Source organism: Rhamphochromis sp. 'chilingali', assembly GCF_963969265.1.
Source record: "Rhamphochromis sp. 'chilingali' genome assembly, chromosome: 14".
Classification (NCBI taxonomy): domain Eukaryota; kingdom Metazoa; phylum Chordata; class Actinopteri; order Cichliformes; family Cichlidae; genus Rhamphochromis; species Rhamphochromis sp. 'chilingali'.
This window is the reverse complement of record NC_137941.1, coordinates 15,542,244-15,565,213: the sequence shown is the minus strand read 5'-3', so window position 1 is coordinate 15,565,213 and position 22,970 is coordinate 15,542,244. Positions and strand designations below refer to the sequence as shown.

The 22,970-nt window shown below is 40.6% G+C and overlaps 1 protein-coding gene across 4 annotated transcripts in view; it reads right to left on the bottom strand.

The window, feature by feature from the left end:
• tanc1b (tetratricopeptide repeat, ankyrin repeat and coiled-coil containing 1b) overlaps positions 1-22,970 on the bottom strand; it is a 114,853-nt gene that overhangs the window by 81,028 nt on the left and 10,855 nt on the right. For 3 of the 4 annotated variants that reach the window (XM_080904071.1, XM_080904074.1, XM_080904072.1), the window contains exon 2: positions 21,665-21,758. In XM_080904071.1, the coding sequence (XP_080760197.1) occupies positions 21,665-21,725 (61 nt within the window). In that variant the 5' untranslated portion in view covers positions 21,726-21,758. Of the gene's footprint in view, positions 1-11,786; positions 11,878-21,664; positions 21,759-22,970 lie in introns of those variants that run through there. The other variant, XM_080904073.1, reaches the window with a different exon arrangement.

The following is a 22,970-nucleotide window of genomic DNA, read 5'->3' as shown; positions in this document are numbered from 1 at the left end:
TTAGAATGAAAAAAAAAAAACCCTTAGTGTACACTTTAGATTAAAAAATAGACCTTGGGGCTGACACAAATGAAATCATGTACCAAAACCTTCCTGACTCTGAATGCCAGAAATGAAAAACCTCAGAGGAAACCTTGGCAACCTTTCCTGCAGCAGAAAGCAGTTTGGTTCCCACAGGATGGCATTTTTGAATGTCAAAAAGACATACAGCTATCAGGTAAAAAAAAAAAAAAAAAATCCTTCAGCTTTTGACAAGAAAAGCAAAAGTCCCTTTTTTAAAATCATGACCACACAATTTTGTGTCTGGGCAATCATTGTACTGTTGTGCAACCTTGTTACACAGGCAAGTACCACAGGTTTGAATAGAAAAATGTTCTGGTCTCTCACTGATATTTTTTGAAATTAAAATATTGAACATGAATGAGGTTTCAAAGACTCAAAAACTGTTAGAAATTACATCAAAGGAATGGAAATGCAATGCCAAAAAAAACGCCTAAAACATGGTCATTAAAAAGCTTTCATGACCAAGTCGGCTGTCAGCCTTTCACTAAATTTTACTGTCACTTGTAAACAGACCAATAACATGCTAATGGATATTTCATAACAACAACAAAAAACCCTCCCTTGGAACTCAAGGAAACCTGAAAGACACATGTAGCATGGATGGGCAAACACTGCGAGACTGAAGTGCACGTCCAAGCTTCCACAACCATCGTGCAGTGTTCCTTCCCGATGAGATCTGCATCCAAGCCAGCACCCTGGAATGTGCTTTACCCAGGAAGCTGAGCAGTGTAGCCCACCCTCGAGCCCTCTCTTTGACAACCACCACATCTGCTAATCAATAGGCACAGCCTCCAGCCTACAAGCAACACTTAAGAGTCATGTCAGTTGAGATATCCCAACAACCTGCAGAGGCTTCGGCATCTCAGGGCTAAAATAATTCACATTTTTTCCCTGGAACTGTAAAACTCAACTATCTCACAGGCCTCTGGCAAGGATACAGAATGCACAAAACATATCAAACAGTCCAAGAAAAATATACGTACAGTTACAGCCTTTTAGAAAATGTGCTGGTTAGAATCCTGATAATTCTCTCTCCACTGACAAACAACATCCCCACTAATAGTAAGTTTTGCTGAACTTGGCCCCAGTTTTCTCTTACAGTCAAGAAATTTCTGGGGTCCATTCAGGTCATAGTAAGGACTGAAGGAGAAATAGCTGTGAAAAAAATGACTGCAGAAATTTGGAGACATTAAGGAAAAGAGTGAAAACTGTTGGTTTTCAGTAAAAGGACATCACCGATAAGTCTCTCACAAGGTTGCTGGAACGACAAACAAGGATGTCTGGTAGAGGTGGGGGGAAAAAAGTCAAAACAGACCTGGATGCCTGAAAAACAAGGTCATATAATATATATTTAAACCAGGGATCATGGGCCTGTTAGAATTTCTCACGACCATGGTACAGATGAGAACATTACGTTAGTGGTGCAAACACAGTTGCGTGTCATTGACCACAGAGTAGAGATAATAGACAATTCACTAACTGTCTGTTGTTTGCAGGTATTTTAGGTATTTTGTGGGAAAAAGCTTGTGACTTCAAGAGTTTCATTTCCAGCTCTTTATCTGTACTGTTATCTTTTTCTCTCTGCAAGACTATAACACTGATGAATTCGGAGCTGGGAAAACAACAAGCCTTTATTATTTTTCATGTTTATTCTGAAAACAAGTGTTGCGTCCCTCGTCTTGCTGAGATCCTTTCATTTTGCCACTCAGCTAATTACAGTGTGTTTGTTGCCCACCACCCAAACCAGCTATGTCAGCTGAGTGTCTCTGACCTAAGACTATAAAACGTTTAAAACTGGAAACTGTTGTTTTTAGGCCGACAGTTGTACTAAATCACAACGGGCACAAACAGGGGAATAAAGGCTAAAGAAAATGACTATATTTCAAGCTGTGGTAACAAAAAAATGAAAAACTCTGCTCTCAAAAGGTTTTAGTGCATTACGCATTTCATTGTAGTTCATCTTTGTTTTAAAATATCCAGCCTTGTCAGACACTTTTTACTTAACCCACAGAGCTTCAGTTAACGTGTCGCAGCCTCGTTCATGTGTTTCTAGCAGCTTCATAAACCAAACCTGACAAGACTGAGACTTCAAGGAGGTAAAACTGGCTTTTTTTACTCTTACCAGAGACCATGTGCCTGCACAGGTGGGCCTTCATAGGTGCAAAAGCTAAACTGCTCTCTGATGACTAATATTAAAAACACGATCCTCGTTGAAAATATATGACTGTACATGTTATGCTGCCTCTAATCTTGATGAAAGTGCATTGTGCACACTTTTCTGTTTCCCTTTAAAACGAAATATCACAATTTAAAATTGATCTCAAAGGTATCAAAGCAGTTCACAGAGGCACAAAAGCACAAACTCACTGGCTGTTTAGTTCAGCTTGCAGATTATTAACACCTGCAGCTGCTGTTTGTGCGCTCAGGGTCTCTCCACAATCCCGTTCAGTGGGGTGTGACGTTTGGCTGTGAGCTTCAACTCTCCATGTGGCTGCCAAGCAACACTCCCAGGGCGTGCACCCAGGGGTCTCCGTCCTAGTCTGTGCATTGTCTGCACCCATAAGACTTTACTGATAGTTTTTCAATTGAAGTAGATTTTGAAAAAATAAACTCACACGTAGGCCTAGATATTTCCTTACCTATCAAAACACAGTAATACTGTGCATCATACACAAAAACTGTTTCCCACAATCTCTACCATGACTTTGCTCAGTACCTCAGTAAGAGTTTGATCCCTAAATGGAAAAAAACAAGTCTTGCTTCAGTGAAAACCAATCCTGCATGGAAAGACCAATCTAGGCACAGCGCCGGCTAATAGCAATGTAATCTATTTTGCAGATTTAAAGTTGCCCACTCATCATTGCCACAAATTAATATGTATGAATTTATCAACCTCAAGATAATACCCAACTAGCAATACAGATCATACGTCAGTACACCGAACGAAATAGTAACTGCCGTTGTGGTGAACCACAGTAATGTCAATTAGCTTCGGTTAAGTTTTCAAGTCTTCAGTAAATTAGTGCTGACTCCTGTCTGTAGCCTGAGGTTTGAAGAAATCACAGAAGACTCAATTGCGAGAGGGGAAACTACTATTAGCAACCCATGTCTCTCTTTGGGGATATGAGTTCCGCTGGTCTGCTGGGCTAATCAGAAACAGGGACCCATTTACTCCACGCCTCTGCCTTACCAGAGGGGACAAAAAGCAGTCTTGTTTTTTAAAGGGCTCCTAAACAAAGAAGAATGCCAGAGACAGGAAGCAGAAAGGCCGCAATGACACCTCTGCATGCCTGCAGACATGGAAAAAAACCTGTGAATGATTCAAAGGTCACCCAGTGAAGGCCAGGACCTGTCGTTACCTTGACCTGAGTGGGACCCACTGCACGCACACTGACAGAGACGCTTTAAAGGGTCCTTAGGGGAGTGTGTTTGTGCATATAACTGTGACTGTGGGTTATGCAAACAGAGATGAGACGATGCAAGGAAGCCAAGTTGATTTCTCCCCAGTGGGGAGCATTTAACACAAACCATATGACAAGCCTTGCATTTCTATTGCTAATCCTACATCAATTAATTACCCCAGTGCGCCTGGGGTTAAGGCACCGACCATGTCCACCACATACATGACCACAGAGCTATCGTTTATTGTCTTTCCTCATAAAAATCTTCAACTTCAACTTGACTGTTAAAGCATAAGATGTGTTTTAAAAAAGCCCCTATGTGAGCAATCAGAAGATTTTAATGTGAAACTACTTTTCATAACATTTGCGTTCTCCTGTGCAGCCAATTGCATAACGTCTAGAAAAGCTTAGGGTTGCAGTGCATGTAATAAAACTTTACTTTTTAAATAATAATGAAAGAACTATCATTTCTGATTCTGCGCTGGTTAATGATAACTGCAGCAGGGCAAGGCACACGCCCGCCCCCATTTAGACGGAAGCACTATTCCAACAAAGTCCGCTCCTGGTTACGCAGTAAAAGCTGCCAGCAGGTCGTGGCCGATACAGATTTCAGCCATAATGCATGTTAAAGAGATTATGACAAAGTTGTAATTTTGGTAGTTGGTTCTGAAAACAAGAAGCGCCACATAAAAGCGTGTCATCCCAGTGCTGGTGGATAAGCAGCAGCGTGTCATGGCGACTGCGCTGCCATCTGAGCGATACCAAGTAACGCAGGAGGACACAAGGACAGAAACTCGCCAGTGCTATTTCAGTTACTTTCCAAAACCCTGGTTGGGGCAAGGCCTGCAATTTCAACCCCTGCTGTGGTTCAAGAAATCAGCCCTTTCTAATTATACCATGCTGGCCCAGGATGATGTAAAAATGATTACAGTCTCTTGCACGTTCTTTCGTCCTCATCAAAGTGAAGGTCCAGAGCCCACGAGGACATGCCCAACCCATAAAAACAGTTCAATATTATTTCAAGATACTGATTTAGATAAATATACATTAGCATACAAATCAATTATTTGACCAGGTCAAACTATGACAACCTTTAATGCTTATTCCAACAAATGTTCCAACTGGCTGACTCGTAAGTTTGCAAGAATGCCATAAAGAAGGAAAAACTATCATTTTCATTAAAACTTCATAAAAGGAAACTCTTAAAACGGAATAAATACTGATATGAGTATGGGTTAAAAGTGCAAAAGTATTTTAATTATGCATGTGGATCATTTAGGCCTTCGTGTTTCTTTCTGATGCAAACTGATTACATTATATAGTCATGCACAAAGGCTAGTATGCAAAGTGATTATCCACACCAAAGTCGTATCACTACAACTTCAAATTAATACTCCCCCCCCCTCATGTGTCCTATCTCATTTCCACTTCTACCTTTCTGTTTACACTGCTGACTCATTTGTAATTACCTGAAGTGAGTCTGAGTAGTGCATTTCTCCTTTTAAATCTGTGCAAACAAATCGGATCCGTCACTCCTTGTGAGCAAATGCATTTGCCATGTGAAAGACACGGGCCTTTTGCATTGTCCTACAAAGGTATACTGCTTATGTAGCTTATTTGCCTCTACTCTGTACTATCCAGTAGTTCACTTCACTGTTAAACAGGGTAACAAAGTGCTAACACCCTTTCTCTAACACCAAATTAAAAGTATGCCCAAACATATCAGGACAGGACAATGACATTTCCACACCAGTCGCTTCAAATTTTCACAGCAACCTTGTCACCATTCACAGACAATGAACTAGATTAAACCCTAATGAAGGGAGGGATGCATACTGACTCATTGGCTTGTGATACCATGTGATGGCTGACACATTTCTCAGTGAACAGTTCTTATACTATATATGCTACACACAAAAAAACAATTTACCAAAGAAACAGTATTGTCTCTATTAATTTATCAACTTGCCTGCCCCAAAAATCTAAAGTTTAAGGTGCAAACTATGATATAAGTCAATGCAATATGTTGCGATAACAAGCCACGATACGTTTTTCTCCCCCCTCTGCACACACATACTGTACAAAACTACAAACTCAGTCAAGTATCAGCTTCTCGCCAGTTAATCTTAAGCCCTACACACAAAATGAAGAAAGACTATAATTAATGCAGATTCTTTCAGTCAGCACACAAAGCACGATGACCATGGAACAATCCACCAAAGAAGAGAATTCTTTCGCTAGACTGAGTGCCAATGTGGATTTACTGTGTACTTCCGAGACCAAGGTGACAGTCTCACAAAAGCTGTCATGGTTAACACACAGAAACCCGCAGAGAGGAGAGAGACAGACAGACAATAAAGAATACAGAGTGGGGGGAGGGTCCTCAGTACGAGTCATCTATAGTGACGCAGGACAAATTGGATGTAATATGTTAATAAGACGCAAAGCTTTCTGGTTTCCAATACCAAAAAAAAAAAAAAAAAAAAATTACTTGTTGCGGCAAAGTAATGCAACCAATCTGGGAAACACTGAGGAGGCATCATTGCTTTCCCCATGAGGCCCTTCTCATTTCAGACCACTTTACTCAGTCAGTGGTAGCCATAGAAACGGTCAAAATACTGTACAAGGCAGCCTGAGAAAAGGCTGTAAAACATAGACTGATAAAGTGATAAATAATAAATCCCACCGACTTGTTAGCTCTCTTGCTATGGCTTTTTTGTTTCGGCTTTTCCAATTTCAGCCCAGGTTCATTCCTGAAATAGTGTCATGTGTGACATCTTGGCAGGATTTTTCCCATTTCAATGACTTCCTGTTTGCTACAATTAAAGTAAGGCACTAACATCCTCCCCACGGCCATGCCGCAAGATTTTAATTTTGCCTGCAACCATCAAATTTCATGAAGTTTTCAAACTCTCTAGAGATATTCTTCTCTTACTTGTTTTCACAGGATTACTTATCTATCCGTGCGGTCCCTGAGGAGAATCTTTAGTTTTAGCTTTTTAGAAACAGGAAAGCTTTGCTTTAAATGCATATGTACTTGGTAATTAGGTGCTTTATGCAATGTTAAGATGCTGCAGGCAAAGTAAGACTGCAAAGGGTTTTGGAGCTAGAAACACTAAGAGTGTGCGATTCGCTCTCTTTCCTCTGAAACACAGCCCTGCAGTAGCCCGAGCTCTGGAATGCCTTCCCCACTGGCCCCTGGGGAAGTGTGACTGAAAGGGAGGAGTATGTGTGGGTCTTGGGGGGAAAGAGGAGGAGGAGGTGAAGGGTAGCACTGGGCAGGCACCATGACATTTCCCATTCCTCTTCACAAATTGCCAATTTAAGTGGGGATGGGAAAAAGATATGAAACAGACAATATCTTTGCCATGTTTTATTTTAAGATTTGTGACAGGGAAGCAACCGGAATGCCAATAAAGGGGCCGAGAAGCAGACCAGAAAGACAACAACCCACATATTAGCAGAAATACTAAAATGAAGTAGATCTTAGAGTCTCAGAGCTTGTCTGATATCCTGAGGTGGAAATCCAAAATACAGACAATGTTTGACATAAACACAACAGCCAATTTTTTATTTTATTTTTTTTTTTTAAATCATCCAACCACAGAAAAACAGTCTCTGGTCAGTTTACTAATGGAAAATTCAATCACTCTTATTTTGATAGTGCAGTCACTGGGTAACTTTCACCCTTCGTATCCTGTGCTTTCCTACAGACAGGCTGACCAGTCAAGAGTCTTTGGACAAACTTTAACTTTCACCATTTTGGACAGAAAGTTATAATTCTAGCGTTTATTCATTGTTCTGCTCTTCTGATTTGCTCTGAGGATGAAGGGAACACTAACTAGAACCTTCAGCAGGTGCAGGACTTCTTCATGTGCCACCAGGAGAAGTTCCTGAAGTTAGATTGTAGCTGGTAATTAAAGGCTGAGGCGATGCAGGGTCACTGGGGAGGCAGCTGATTATACTGCTCTGTTATTTGTCACAAACAAATTAGCAATAAAAATATTTATTGAAGTGTATCTTATAGAGATCCTTAATCATCTAAGACAGATTTGCCTACGTTAGTGTGCACTTATGTGCGTGCACGTACATGAGCGCATGGTCTGCTCTGCACCTCTACCAGGGATCTTTGCTCTGAACCAAGGGAGGTGAAAATAATTTACCCAAGTGGCCACATGAGAAACTGGGACTGTTGTGGAGGGTCACACCAAGAAGCTTATAAAGAGAGAAACACGGTGCGGCCCTCCACAACAGTCCCAGTCTCTCATGTTGCCCGCACCTGCAGCTGAACTCAGTGCTGATAGTAGGCCTGCCTTGACCAAATATTTTCCTTACCAACTGTTATCTGTTAGTTAATGCAATAAAGAAAAAAGGCGCCTGTTAAGGACACAAAAGTGGTAGTGATTCTAAATATAGTGCAACAACGAGTAGGGAGGCCACACTAAGTGGATAATGGTGCACTACTTGCATGTCTGAAATCATGTTTGAAGTCCGCAAATCACACATGAATGTGATCTTCCTCTGACTGCCTGGTCCAAAACCTGGACCATGTAGGGGTTGGTATGTGCAAGCAGGAATGGCTATCGTGACGAGTGTCAGACAGTTGCCACCTTCTGACACATTCCCTAAGAGTTACATGCCTATTACAGGGATCACGGGTCTTATTTCACAGTCTTGATTATCTTTTCCCCCCCAATTTAGAAGCTTTTGTTCCGTTAAACAGCACATTTCCCTTTATTCCTTTCCCCAATGTGTGTCTACCTGCCTATATATGAAAAGGGGTGGAAATCAGAAGTGTTTTTGAGTTAAAAGAACGTACAGAGAATCTTTGAGGACCTCTGGTAGCACATAGAAAATAAAAGGGTATTTAAGTCAAACCTAAATCCTGCGATGTGCAACATATTGTGTTGCCAAGAACAACAACAGAACCACTTGTAGTTTTCTAATTAGACAGACAGAATGCAGAAGGACGCTACCAATCTATTTCACAGGTGCTCCAGCTGGTTGCGTTTCCTACAAAGAAAAAAAATAATTACACTCTTTCAGATTAGCATAATGCATCCAAAAGACAAAAGAAAAAGAAAACAAAAGATGTACATGACACAAACGCAAATGTTTTACCATCCATGGAAATCCAAATGAGCCCAGTGTCCATGCTGAGTTGTCGAGGGTTTGACCTCATTTCATAAGAGCTTTAGAATAAATTATGGCACATCCACTGTTGACAGTCTTGGCTGGAGAGTTATTGATATTCATGCTGGTAGAATCATGTTTGAATGTCTCTCTGCAGGCCTCCTCAGTACCCAGACTAGACAAGTGGGACACTGTTCACTGCCAGACTACAGGGTAAATATCCCTCTCGCCTCCTATCCATCCTTGTATGACACTAATCAGCCTTTTGAGTGAACATTAGGGAGTAAGTTGTTTTCTGTGCTTTAAAATTTTTTACTTGAGTGGCACTAACCCAGCAAGGGGTGCATTCTTAATGAATTATTTATATTCAATAGGTGCAGCGAAGGACTTGTAAAGAATATAGCTGTAGCGTCAGGGTCGACCAGTCAATTGTTTGGTCAATAGACTCTCACCTGAAAAAAATTCTCACTGATCAGAAAAGGTCTAAATCGATAGCTGTGTAAGACTGAGCCGATATCTTTGGCAGTAGTAGGAAAAGACCACCTTTAGGAAAAAAAAGAAAGAAAGCATTTTATGAACTCCCCTGCCTTTTTGCAACTTTGGAGTCAACCATACTCAGAAACTCTGTTAAGAGTCTAAGTTTAATGTTTAATTTTACATTACATTGGCTTCAAACTAATTGGCATCATATAAAAGAAGAAGATCGGTGTGTTTGAACTTGAAAAACCAACAAAGCTGACATTATTTCAGCATAAAACAACAATTTAAAAATAATTTATTATGCTGAAAATACAAGCTTTTAATGTCTAATATCGATTTAGGCCAACAAGGCAAGCAGTAGTGTACCTAACAAAATGTAGAATATCAAGGTAATGTAGTCTGTGCTACACACAACTAACTGGTTAATAATTATAGACAATTTCAGTCTACTGAGATTTTCTTTGGTGGACTTTAGTGTTCTTATGTTTCTCTCTGGTCAATGGTCTAGGTCAGGGGTCAGCAACCTTTAAGACCCAAAGAGCCATTTGGACCCGGTTTCCACGCAAAAGAAAACACTGGGAGCCGCAAATACTTTTTGACATCTAAAATTAAGTTAACACTGTATATATTGTTTTTTACCTTTATGCTTTGTGTGAACAACTAAGGTGTGTTGCTTATGAAAGTGCTACAGAGAAAGTTACATTTTATTTATGTAATTAACACATTTTGAACTCTTAAAGAAATATAACAAAAAGACACCCAGCTGAACTAAAATGATCCATGTAGCAAATAAAAACTGTTGTGAGCTACCACCCTTATATCGCCTTTGGGCTTTTGGAGCCCTGACTTTTAAAAAAAAATAATTGGAAAAAAAGCTCTATGCTGCTAAAAAAAAAAGAAAAATAGATATTTGCAAAATTCTGCCTAAATATGTATTTTACCAGGTTAAGGTGTGTGGCGGGGCGTCGTCTGCAGCGACGCTGCAGGGGAGGCGGATGCACCTGAGCGGCACCCGCAATCACGCCTCGCCGCCTTAACGTCTGTGCCATCTATGCTGTTGTTGGTGGTATATGTCGGGCTGTGAGCTGAAAAGTTACAGCCGGCTGTATGCGTACAGCAACCGTGTATGAAAAGTGGTCAATAAAGAGATGCTGAAAAGCATGTTCATGCAAACATTGTCGGGTCTGCTGTGATAGGTTTACAATGGGACTTCTGCTCCTGAACCTCTGCGCACAGCGTCTGCAAATCGGGGCTGTACGAAGTCACTTTCATGTTTACGCAGGACTGTAAGCTGTCATCTGTGAGGCGTGAGCGGTGTTTGTTTTTAACATAGTTCACGGTTGAGAACAGCTGCTGACATAATGTGGATCCGAAGATCCATAATTGGCCTACCTGGGGTTGAAAGTCTCGATAAATGTACGGTATTTCGGCGGGTACACCGGCTTCCGTGAGTGTGACGCTTATTTAGAGCGATATAAAAATAAAATTATATTTTATTATTTTTTCATTTCAATATCACAATAATCTTCCAATTTAGAAGTACAAGTTAAAAAAAAAGAATGAACATAAATAAAATACACTTCAGCTAAATACTTCTAATTTATTTTCCCAAACCATGCCGAGCTGCAGTATAAGGACTAAAGAGCCGCAGGTTGCCGACCCCTGGTCTAGGTACAGAAGGGGTTCTTTTGGGGTTTTTTTTACTGATGCAATTAAAAAGGGTTGATTTGCGGTGCTGCTGAGCAACTGACCCATTAATCTTTCCACAGTAATGCCATAAAAAAATTCTTGCACGGGTTTTACATGGGGGTTAATTGCAATGGCATCTTCTCCAACTCGCAGAAACAGCTGTCACATAGGACAGATGGACAAGCCTAGCACACGCATCTAAGCTATGATCAATCATTTTAATACTGTGAACAGAGCTCGGGGAGCCACACCGCTGCAATGTGGTTGAATTACAATGCTGACTGATGAGGGATAGACATGACTTTACAGATGTACATCTTTTTCCACCCTGATACTTCTGCAAAAACCTACAATTTCTCACTTTTATCTGTTAGAAATATTAAGAAGCTACTCTGAGACAAAAGTGGGGTTTATTTTCAGACACAAGTGCAAAATGTGGTCTGGAGACCTAGGTTGCCATGGAGATGTGGTTTAACAACAGATTTAGCTTGCCATTAGCACAGACCATTAGGCACAGCTTCATCTGGGGCCAGGTGAGGTCATGAGAACACCAGTAACCTCTGGACAACAGCCTGTTCGGTAATGTTAAATGGACAAGGATGCGGCACAAAGGCTGTTCACCAAATCCTTGCAAAGAGCCTAATCCCATAAGCAAACAAGGACCAGCGAAAAGCTTGCAGCTTTGTACTCTTCACTGTCAGTGGGAAATCTGTGCAAATTTAGCTTCAATCAATCTTGCCTCAATTCATTCTCAGAACAGAAGGAACTTTTCAACAAGCACATTTATTTTAAAGATTAATAATATATTTAAAAGTAGATAAACCATTCGGGCACCAAGCAGTGCTTTTTTAGGATGATCTTCAACTGCATATACTTCCAAATTCAATTCTATGCTTTTGTCAGTTTTGAGCAAATTCTGAGCAGACAGAGTTTTCAAATAAAAACCGATCCAAAAATAACACATTTATTAGAAGACTTTTTAAATGTGAAAAGGAAGCACTCAATGCAAATTGCTCCTACTTGAAGCAGTTATCCTCTGTTCCTTTGAGGGTGGGCACAAAGGAACCAAGGTCATTAGTTCAGGCTGCTGCAAACCCTCCTGAGCTAAGGATGGCAAGACATTCATCTGCAGGCACAATTACAAAAAAGGAAAGAAGAAAAAAAATCTGTGTTCAGAAATGCAGAACAGAGCAGCGCAGAGCAAAGTAGGTTTAAAGAGAAAGAAAGGGGGGCGCCGAGCCCAGGACTGAACAGAGTTCTCAACAGACACCCACACAGACTTTTCTGAGAGTCAGACACTGTGACAGCATGGGCTGGTGTCTGCAAAGAGATGGCAGCAGATGAGAAGGAACCCAACCCTCAAAACGCTTGGGAAAAATATCAAAGCGAAGCAACGAACAGCTGGCACTTTGTAGTATCTCCTATGGGTGACATGATCATCTACTGCATAAAAGGAACACTTTAGGTACTTATTTAAATCACAGACAATGGCTGAGGAAGGTATGAAAGCAAAACGGAGGAGAGGAAAAAAAAGAAATCAGACAGAAGGAATGTGTCTGCCCAGGAAGGTCACGCTGTAATTAGAAAAACCTGTGGCCCGCTGACCTCTCCAGCCAATGAACTGTCATGACAGCCACTATCACCTCTTCAAAGACCATGTGAAAACACGCAGGCACGTTAACTGATAAACTGTTTTTTCTAGTCTTTGAAGTAGAAAAAACTGTTTGCCGACTGATGGGTGAAGGGTGAGGAGTGAGCAGAAAGAGAGTGGGATAAGGGGGGGGGGGGGGGGGGGGGCAATTCGCCCCCTTAGTTTGGGAAGTCATATTTTGAAGTCGTCAGTGGAGCAGTCTGGAGGTTGTCACCGTGTTTTTTTTTTGATGATGACTGAGTCTGTATCCTCTTTCAGAGAAAAGCTGTGAACGAATGAACGTAAAAGTCACAAAGGCCATACTACCGTGACCTCTTATCACTTTAAACTTGGCGCAAGTAGCATGGGTAGACATCCATGGGACTATGACTGTCTGTGCCTCCGATTTGGATCTTTATATGCTGAAAAAAAACTTTTTTAATACAGGTTTAGGATAACAGTTGTTTAGCTGTTAATATAACCTGAACTTAGTTTGTGTCTTCCAGCTGTTCCTAGAAGTCTTTCTTCTGACCACAGTCACATGTGCACCACAACAGTTTATTACTTATAGTAATTTCCACTAAATGGTGATAGGATTAATGAGGATCTACGAGAAAATGTCATTGTAAAGCAGAAGCAGGGGAGAGCTTTCTTTTTTTGGTTTTAAAAAAAAAAAAATGTTACATTTTGTGCATTTCAGTGTCAGGGCAAGGAAAAAAGAGAAGCAACAGACTTGAGGTTGTCATTGAAGTACAGGTTGTTAATATGTGCTTTTCCTGGAAAATGCTAGCCAGCTTCAACAATCAAAAATAGCTTGACAATCCAAAATCTATATATATGGAATGTGATCAAAAATGATTACAACCATCACTCTTAAAAGTCCTTCATTATGTGATGCGAAATGTCCTGCTCCTAATGTTTGTTGTAGCAAAAAGTAACCTCGAGGTGGGCCAACCAGGCTCACTGCTTTTCCCTGGAGTCCATATTTTGCTTTTCAGAAGGAAAGACAGGGAGTGTCTAATGTGGATACACCTGAGGTTTGTGGGCATCCAAGTCTGCATGTGTGTTTGGGTGTTTGTGCATTTGCACATGAGTGTGTGTCTAAGTGAAAGATGTGGTTTGAGCTACGCCCTGCTAATCGTTGCCTGCTGGCTGTGCAGTGCTTTGATAGCCGTGTAGGTCTGTGCACTGAATGGTCTCCTTTGTAAATCAGGTGCATTCTTTCTCCACCATTTCAGGTCCTACCGCAACTGCCTGGACATGAAAAACTACATAAACATGACCGGGAGCAAAATGGGAAACAAAAACCCATTTCACACCTATCACCAGTTCTCTTTGAAATAAAAAAAAGACAGAGACGAATTCAAACACAACTGTAGAGGTGATTTTAAAAGCCTATTTATCACAGATTATTCAGACAAAAGCTGAAGGTTATCACTATAGGCAATCTAGAGCCTCATACCTGGAAGAGTTTTTCTTTTAAGTGGTAAAATCAAGAGGTTATGACAAAAGAGACAATTGTAATGTTCTGAGCTTTACATATGATGGGTAAATCCAAGGATATTAACAATGTATTTTCAGATTGTTTGACACTCATTTATTTTCTGGTTGTTAAGTGGTTGATCTGTAATGGTCACACAGCGAATGAGCTCTGGAAACTACACTTCCTGTAGCTACATATACTCACAGAGGTTTTCTTTAAGTTTTCTCACAACCACAGGCCAAGCAGGTAGCGTTTCTCCAAATGTCTGCGGATAACATGTATAGAGAAGAGCCTGCCACCCAGCTGTTCAGTGAGAAAAATACAGACAGTGAGGTACTGGAACTTGTGGCAGATTCTGCACCTAGTGGTGTTTGTTAATGTCTGAGTGGAGTGTTAGACATCACGAGACGGTGAAAGAATTTACTGTGATCCTAAACTCGCACATGAAGACTGCACCCGAAGCAGCAAAGAACAAAGGCCTCAGAACCTGGGCCTCACGCATCGACATCACACACACATCCTCTGCAACCAGACAATGAAACAAAATTGTGGGGCGAAAGCAAGTCTGTTTGAGTGTTTTCATTCTGAACCGACGCCATCTCAGAGCAAAGATAACATACAACCAAGCGGGATTTTACATTTCCCTCCCTGTAACAAAAAAAAAAAAAAAAAAAAAAAAAAGCTGCCTTTGTTCGAATGGAGAACCTTATATCAAAAGTAGAGCAGGGCGATATGGCCAAAAATATTTATCACGATATATATTTGAAAATTTGCGATAACGATATAACTGACGATATAATTGATGCGAGACAAAATACAACTCCACAACATTACTAGCGCAAAAAGACAACCTTCCATTTATTTTCACTTAAACAAGAAGCTGGTTTTTATGTACATTAAAGCTTTATAAAAATGTAACAGTGCAAATGCAAATTCCTTGCTGAAAGTTTAACCAAAAGGCATTTCCAGTAGAAATGGGCTGACATATCCTGAGCATAACCATGTATAATATCCACTGAAGTTAAAAAGAGGTGCTTTGCAACATTAAACTGCAGTGTGCAGTACGTATTTTTCGCACCATAAGGTGCACGGGATTATAAGGCACATTAAGCGAAACAAAGCAGTCAGATAAATCAAACTTTATTAAACTCATTCTTCTTGCTTCCTCCACTTCTGTACCATTGATTCATTAATGTTGAATTCTCTGGCAGCTGCTCTATTCCCATGTTGTTGCAGTATATTAATGACTAACCTCGTATTGTGGATGGATTATCTCAGTTGTTCTCCTGACTGAAGTTTGGTCCGTTTACAGCATCCTGCCATGCGATTGCATTTGTCTCTAACCATGAAGAACCTTCACGTTAACTTTTATAAGTGGAAAAGTGTTAGTGTTCGTCCTTCAGCTTCACTGTTTATGTTATGCTAACATAGCTGTGTCGCTAGCGATCACGTAGCACATCATTATATACCAGCTAGCCCAACTTCAGTAACCCTACAAACGTCACTGCTGTTTAGTTTCCTGTCTTCATTTATGTTGGAAGTGATAGCAGAGCTGTACGTTTGATTTTTTTCAGAAATCTCTCCGTCAGAACATGCTATATCATGCTTAAGTAACTAGCGAAACTAGCGAGCTAACTTCCGCTAGCTTCCTGCTAACTTCTAACTCCGTTAAATGTAATAACTTTTGTTTTCATGGATGCCTGGAAGTTAAACTTTATAGTTACACCTGGTAAAGCAGCAATGCTGATCGTTTTATTAAAGATGAAAGAATTTAGACAGTTTTTAACTCTAAGGGATGCTGCAGTGTTGTTTGACCTGAAGCATACGGAGTTTAGGACCCAGATTACTCCCAGATTTAAGAGCATCTTAGTCCGACAAATATGACAATAACAACGGCCACTTGCATGTTCTGCAAAAAAATGTGCTTTGTTGTGTATCTGACGGACAAACACCAAACCAGTTCCACATCACTGAAGTTGCACCATTTTTACAAACCAATTCTGGTTCATCTGTTTCACTCAACAATCGGCCATGTGCGTATGAAAACAAAGGCACTGCGCATGCGCGTTTTACTCCCATTCTATCGCGATATTTCATTTTCCTATCGTTGCCTAACATTATACCGGTATTACCGTGAACGGTATAATATGGCCCAGCCCTAATCAAAAGCTCCTTTATGTTTGGACAAATAACTCAGCCACCTGTGGTTATTGTTTACAGAGGAAAGTCTTCCCCTAACGGTAAGATAATCCTAATGGGGCAGCTGTAACAGAGAGAACTCCCTGGAATCTCTGCAATGCCAGCTGTTCTTCTAACACTGTACCTCAACAGAGAGGTGATACACGAGTATGCAGAGCAGAGCTTGCAATAAAATTCACAATAGATGTGAGATTTTACAACATAACAAACCAAAAAACTCTTCCCCTAAAGTACGATCGATTCGCTTTTCTGGCGCCTGCCTTAAAAGATTTAATCTATTCCAACATCACAGCAGTATTTAAAAATCAGAAAGCCACCTAAACAAAAATTCTGCTTTGTTAACCAATTTGCTGTTGTCTGACCTTTAGCAACAAATCACTGTTTTATGTCAAAACACCCAAGAAGCGCACAGAAAGTGCAGAGACAGCACATACCATTCTCCGCCACAGCTGAGGCAACAAAGTTCTTAATGCCCTCTCTTTCTCTCTCTCAAACACACACACACACACACAGAATGACCAGTACTTTGAATGCGGGTCTTTTACATCACTTAGATTCCATAAATTTTTCACTTAATCTTCCTGAAATTCAAAGAGTCTGCTCAGGCCGTGAATCGCTTTGAAATGGAATTAAAAGACTTAGAAACTTTGCAAGTCACTGAACCGGTGACAAATTTTTGTTGTTGTGTAAAGCTGCTTATCGTCATGTGTTTGAAGAGCCAACACGTTCTATGCCGTATCAGACCTTGATAATAAAAGTAATGTGACCAAATAGTCCCTTGATATCCCTTGACAAAAAAAAAAAAAAAAAAAAAAAAAAAAAGAACAAAGTTGTCACGTTTTATGGGGGACGTAGTCATTTTCGTATATTGGTTTAACTGGAAAATAGAACCACATCTGGGGTTTGCTTTTCCTTCACATTTAAATGATTAGACCCACAATTCCTCCTAATATTTGCAAACTAGGGCAAGTGGCTGGCCATTATCTGTGGGGACATAAAGCAGGGGTTGACCCCAGGTCTCAGGTCAACAACAGAGTAGCTCCTCCCGGTCCAGCCAGGTGCATGTGTGGCTTCTGTCGCTATACTGACAAACAAAGGGAGAAAAGTCCTGGCAACTGCTGGTAACTGCATATTCGTTGTGTGTACAAGGCTGGTGAATGTGCCGGGAGTCGGAGGAATAAACAGCTGAAACTGTTACCTCAAAGAGTGGACAGCTAGTGAGATTAACACTACATCACCCACAACAGACAGACAACTGTGTGGCAGCTGCTTCAAGCAGCACATGGAGCAGTAAGCCTAAGTAAGTGGGCATTCATTCAGGTATTACGGTAACACACGGTCACACTCAGCAATTAAAGCCGAGCCAAAAATGCAATTTTCCTGGATATATCAGCACGAACTGATGTGAAGAAAGCAACTATTTACTCCTCTCAGTACAGTAAGGCTTCAAAAGGAGAAAGCTACTGGGGCCTCTGTGAAGGGTAAAGAAATGGGCCACTGAGGCCAGTTTGCCAGAAAAAGCATTAAATCTTGGTGGAAAAATGTAGACTCACATGTCTTAACAAAGGTCCTTGGTATGATCTAAAAAACATGGTGACAAACTATGTACTTTACAGGCTGCTAAAGAAAACCAGCTGATTAATTACTTGACTGAACTCCAACTAAGACAAAAAGTTGTCTCCAAGGAACTCACCCAAAGGAAAGTCACCACCGTGCAACAGCATCTTGAGAACATAACTCTCCTTATTCATTTTTGTTAAGTCCGACTGCTGTTATATTAAAAATTAAAGAACAAAGCAGAGCAATTTCATATAAACTCGTGTCATGGCGAGACAGCATCATTATTTCTACCAACCTGATCTTTAAATAGAGGGATGCACCCTCCCAGCAAACACCAGCTACAACAACATTTTAATCTTTATAATGCAATAATTTTCCCAGTGTCCCAAATATCGACCGTAGTGATTCCTATACACAGCATGTCCCTGCTACAATTACCCAGCTCTCAGAAAATGAGAACATCAAAAGGCAACTACCCACAGCAAACTAGTGCCCACTCATGGAATGGCAGACCATAAAAAAGTACTTAAAAGGGATTCACATGGTCAATTTCAAACAGATTCCTTGCAGATTGACTACAGGAGAGGCAAGTGGGAAGGAGGAGGAAACGAAGGAGGAAGGACCTAGGAGGAGCACAAGATGGAGAGACTAAATTAGCAAGCTGTGTGTTTTTGTGGTCTTGGCAATGGGGAGATCCCAAAGGAGAGCTAATGACTGTAGTGGTATCTGGCATGGGGGCCAAGTTTCCTTTACTGTTTTAAAGTCGCCTCCAGTCCATAGCCACCAACTCATGACCAACATATGCTGAGCTCTCGTGCAATTATACGATTATCAAGGTCGTTCCTCCCACTTATTTCCATTATATGCTGCTGAGCACATTTTACAGACATTTTGTCCTTCTGGATCTTCTGAAGAAAGGAAAGTCTGTAGAGTCCAGCCTCTAAGGACGCTTAGAGGGCCAGAAAAAAAAACCAGACTTATAAGTAGAGCAGGGCGATATGGCCAAAAATATTTATCACGATATATATTTGAAAATTTGCGATAACGATATAACTGACGATATAATTGATGCGAGACAAAATACAACTCCACAACATTACTAGCGCAAAAAGACAACCTTCCATTTATTTTCACTTAAACAAGAAGCTGGTTTTTATGTACATTAAAGCTTTATAAAAATGTAACAGTGCAAATGCAAATTCCTTGCTGAAAGTTTAACCAAAAGGCATTTCCAGTAGAAATGGGCTGACATATCCTGAGCATAACCATGTATAATATCCACTGAAGTTAAAAAGAGGTGCTTTGCAACATTAAACTGCAGTGTGCAGTACGTATTTTTCGGACCGTAAGGTGCACGGGATTATAAGGCACATTAAGCGAAACAAAGCAGTCAGATAAATCAAACTTTATTAAACTCATTCTTCTTGCTTCCTCCACTTCTGTACCATTGATTCATTAATGTTGAATTCTCTGGCAGCTGCTCTATTCCCATGTTGTTGCAGTATATTAATGACTAACCTCGTATTGTGGATGGATTATTTCAGTTGTTCTCCTGACTGAAGATTGGTCCTTTTACAGCATCCTGCCATGCGATTGCATTTGTCTCTAACCATGAGGAACCTTAACGTTAACTTTTATAAGTGGGAAAGTGTTAGTGTTTGTCCTCCAGCTTCACTGTTTATGTTATGCTAACATAGCTGTGTCGCTAGCGATCACGTAGCACATAATTATATACCAGCTAGCCCAACTTCAGTAAGCCTACAAACGTCACTGCTGTTTAGTTTCCTGTCTTCATTTATGTTGGAAGTGATAGCAGAGCTGTACGTTTGATTTTTTTCAGAAATCTCTCAGTCAGAACATGCAATATCATGCTTAGGTAACTAGCGAAACTAGCGAGCTAACTTCCGCTAGCTTCCTGCTAGCTTCTAACTCCGTTAAATGTAATAACTTTTGTTTTCATGGATGCCTGGAAGTTAAACTTCATAGTTACACCTGGTAAAGCAGCAATGCTGATCGTTTTATTAAAGATGAAAGAATTTAGACAGTTTTTAACTCTTAGTGATGCTGCAGTGTTCGTTTGACCTGAAGCATACGGAGTTTAGGACCCAGATTACTCCCAGATTTAAGGGCATCTTAGTCCGACGGCCGCTTGCATGTTCTGCAAAAAAAAATGTGCTTTGTCGTGTATCTGACGGACAAACACCAAACCAGTTCCACATCACTGAAGTTGCACCATTTTTACAAACCAATTCTGGTTCATCTGTTTCACTCAACAATCGGCCATGTGCGTATGAAAACAAAGGCACTGCGCATGCGCGTTTTACTCATATTCTATCGCGATATTTCATTTTCCTATCGTAGCCTAACATTATACCGGTATTACCGTGAACGGTATAATATGGCCCAGCCCTACTTATAAGACTAATAAATAATCATTTAAAAAATGCATGTACATAATGCGTAGTGTATCCAATCATCAGGTTTTATGTATTCCTAACTACATTTTAAGTCCCAGGAAGGGCAAGATTATAAAGAGATGATCTGCCAGCAACTTTTTATGACATTACCTACATTTCATTGAGGTCAAGTAACTAAATAAACTGTTAAAGCCCAGAAAATAAAGATATATAACAGATATACAGGCCACATGCAGGCACAACAGTGGGGCAAAGGTAGCAGTTGTAGCTGACCTCTCAACCATAAGAGCCCTAAACAACAGAAAGGAGTGGCAAGACTTTTATTGTCCCAGCATGAGAAAAGGAGGCAGAGCCACTTCAGCTTGATGGATGGGTTCCAACTGGGAAACTGAGGCTGGGGATAAAGACTTCTATCCCGCCATAAAACTCTGCTGCTCTTGGTCTTCACACACCCAGTAACTTCTGTGTTTAAGTGTGGAATAACAAGAAAACTACGCTATCTGAGTGATTCATACAGGCTAGACAGGTTGCAACACCTTCATTAAGGAAAATGTATACAAGGCTGCAGTGCTCAGATCTCAATCCCTTAATGTACTGGAAAGCAGTCGAGGTGATGTGGTGAAGTATTGTGTGTGTGTGTCTGTGGAAAGAAAGTCACGGTTTCCCCTTTAATTTTAACACCGGCTGTTGAGTGAAACAATCACATCAGACAAAGGATGATAGAGCACGATAGAAGGAGCTATGAGACATCTACCGTGCACACTGTAGACTGTTTGAACCAGACTTCTGAGGCAAGCCCTCAGGTGCTACAGCAGGTCTAGGCTGGTAGGTGCAGTATAAGCATAAATGGTCAACCTGCTATTTCAAGACACGTCTTTGGAGAAAGCCATTGCACGTACAAGTAAACAATGTATTGCTAAGACTGACTCATGATTAGTCATTTTGGAAAGGCCCGATGTAAGCTTCCAAAGTGAAACATCTGTTATGACACAACGGTCACATTGCATCTCCAGTCAAATCAAAGATAGAAAGAAAGAAGGTATCCTGCTCTGATCTCACAGTTAGAGATGTAGCAATGGCTGCGTGATTTCCGTCTATGGCGCGCTGTGTCACCAGTGACCTACAATGTGTGAGATCATATAGCTGTCATTTCTTCCCACACCATCTTTTACCAAAACTGGAAAACTCCCCGCATAGAGGACAAGTACAGGAAGAGCTTTAAAGTTCAAGTGCACATCTTAGGTTTTTCCTCAAGTACCATTCTAGTTATGGCAACAGTGTTTACAGATATCTAGAAATGAAGCACTGGTTTGTTTTGTTTTTTTTATAGGTCAAATGGAAAAAGTTATTTCCCCCCCCCACCATCAGTTTTGTATATTTGCCAAGAGCACACTTCAGATTTAGCTTTCTCTTATGTTCTCTTCAGCTCACTTAACTCACTTCGGTTATCACATTCTCAATCTTTAACTAGAAGGCAATCTGTGAAGGGTACTTCATAAAGCTTAGTCAGGAATGAATTTATAAACTCTGAATGTAGCTTTAGTGTCTTGGTGTTTGGGGTATCTGATTCCTGGATCCTAGCTGTTTTTCTTCCAGATTTTACACATACCTGAATCCTTCTTGCTCCCCTTGCCTCCATCTCTGTTCTTCTTCAGCACTGCCTTGAACATGGCAAGATTCCTGGAATCCTTTCTGCAGAGCCCCTGGGGTTAAAGCAAATAAAAACATTCATTAACCCACAGTCACAACAGGATAACTGAGATGCATCCATTGTCAGTCTAACAAAACAGAGGCCGTTTTCTGTATTCACGTGCAAATAAGAAAACAGATTAAACACACGATGCCTTTTTTGTTGTTTTTAATCAAGAATTAAGCAAAAAAAACAGGCCAAATGTGTCCTCAAGCTTGGAACACAGCAATGGCAAAACAGTGTACTGTATATCTGCATTTCTATCTGTTTAGCTGGCACTCGCCCGGGAGTGTTCCCACAGCACTCCCACTCCTGCAGGTCATCAGTGGAGGGGAGCATGGAAAGAATGCTCTAATATTTAAACAGAAAAGGACAAGTTCTGCTATCTTGTTATGCAGGAAAACAGTCGGTCGAATGTCCTGAATTCCACATGCAATCGACGCTACGGGGCTGCACTTGGGTGTTTACAACTGATATCCATGGTTCCTCCCAACCCTGTGTTCATTTTGAAACCTTAGAGTTAAACGGTATAACATGAACTCAAGGTCTGGCCTGGATGTTCTTGCTTACTTTGGGATTATTTATAGTCTTTACGTAGCTGGACAACAGTAAAAACATTCATAACACAGCGTTGCCTAGAACAGTTAATTGTGTGGGATTTTTGGTTACCATCCCTCTGAACACATTACAGGCTCCTACAGTACTGTATTAATAGCAGCAGAGCAATCTTTCCAATGAAGAGAAAAGAATGGTTTCAACCAAATAAGGATATGCCATGTGCAAACAAAACAGTTCTTAACCCAGAGGCCAGGCTTCACAAATCTAGGTCCTCTTACTGCTTATTGAAAGAGGCTTCTGAATCAACCTTTTCCCCCCTATACACCATTTTTTTATTTTGTTTTTTTAATCCTTTACCTTTTTATACCCAAAAACAAACCTTAACAAGAAATGCACCTGATTTGTCATAGTATAAGACATGTGCACACTAGGGCTGTTCGATATAACGATATATATCGGATGACGATATAAAAACATCTATTGTTTCATTTTACGCTATCGTTTGTTTCGTGGTGTCGCAAAATAAACTGTTTACGACAATATTTTTTCATTGTTCTGATGGTCACTGTAGTGGCTATATTAATTTCTTAAAGTTCTCTCTTTCTCTTATATTTTATATACCCACACTACTGACGGACAAGCGCCTGTTTTTATGCGTTGTCTTTAG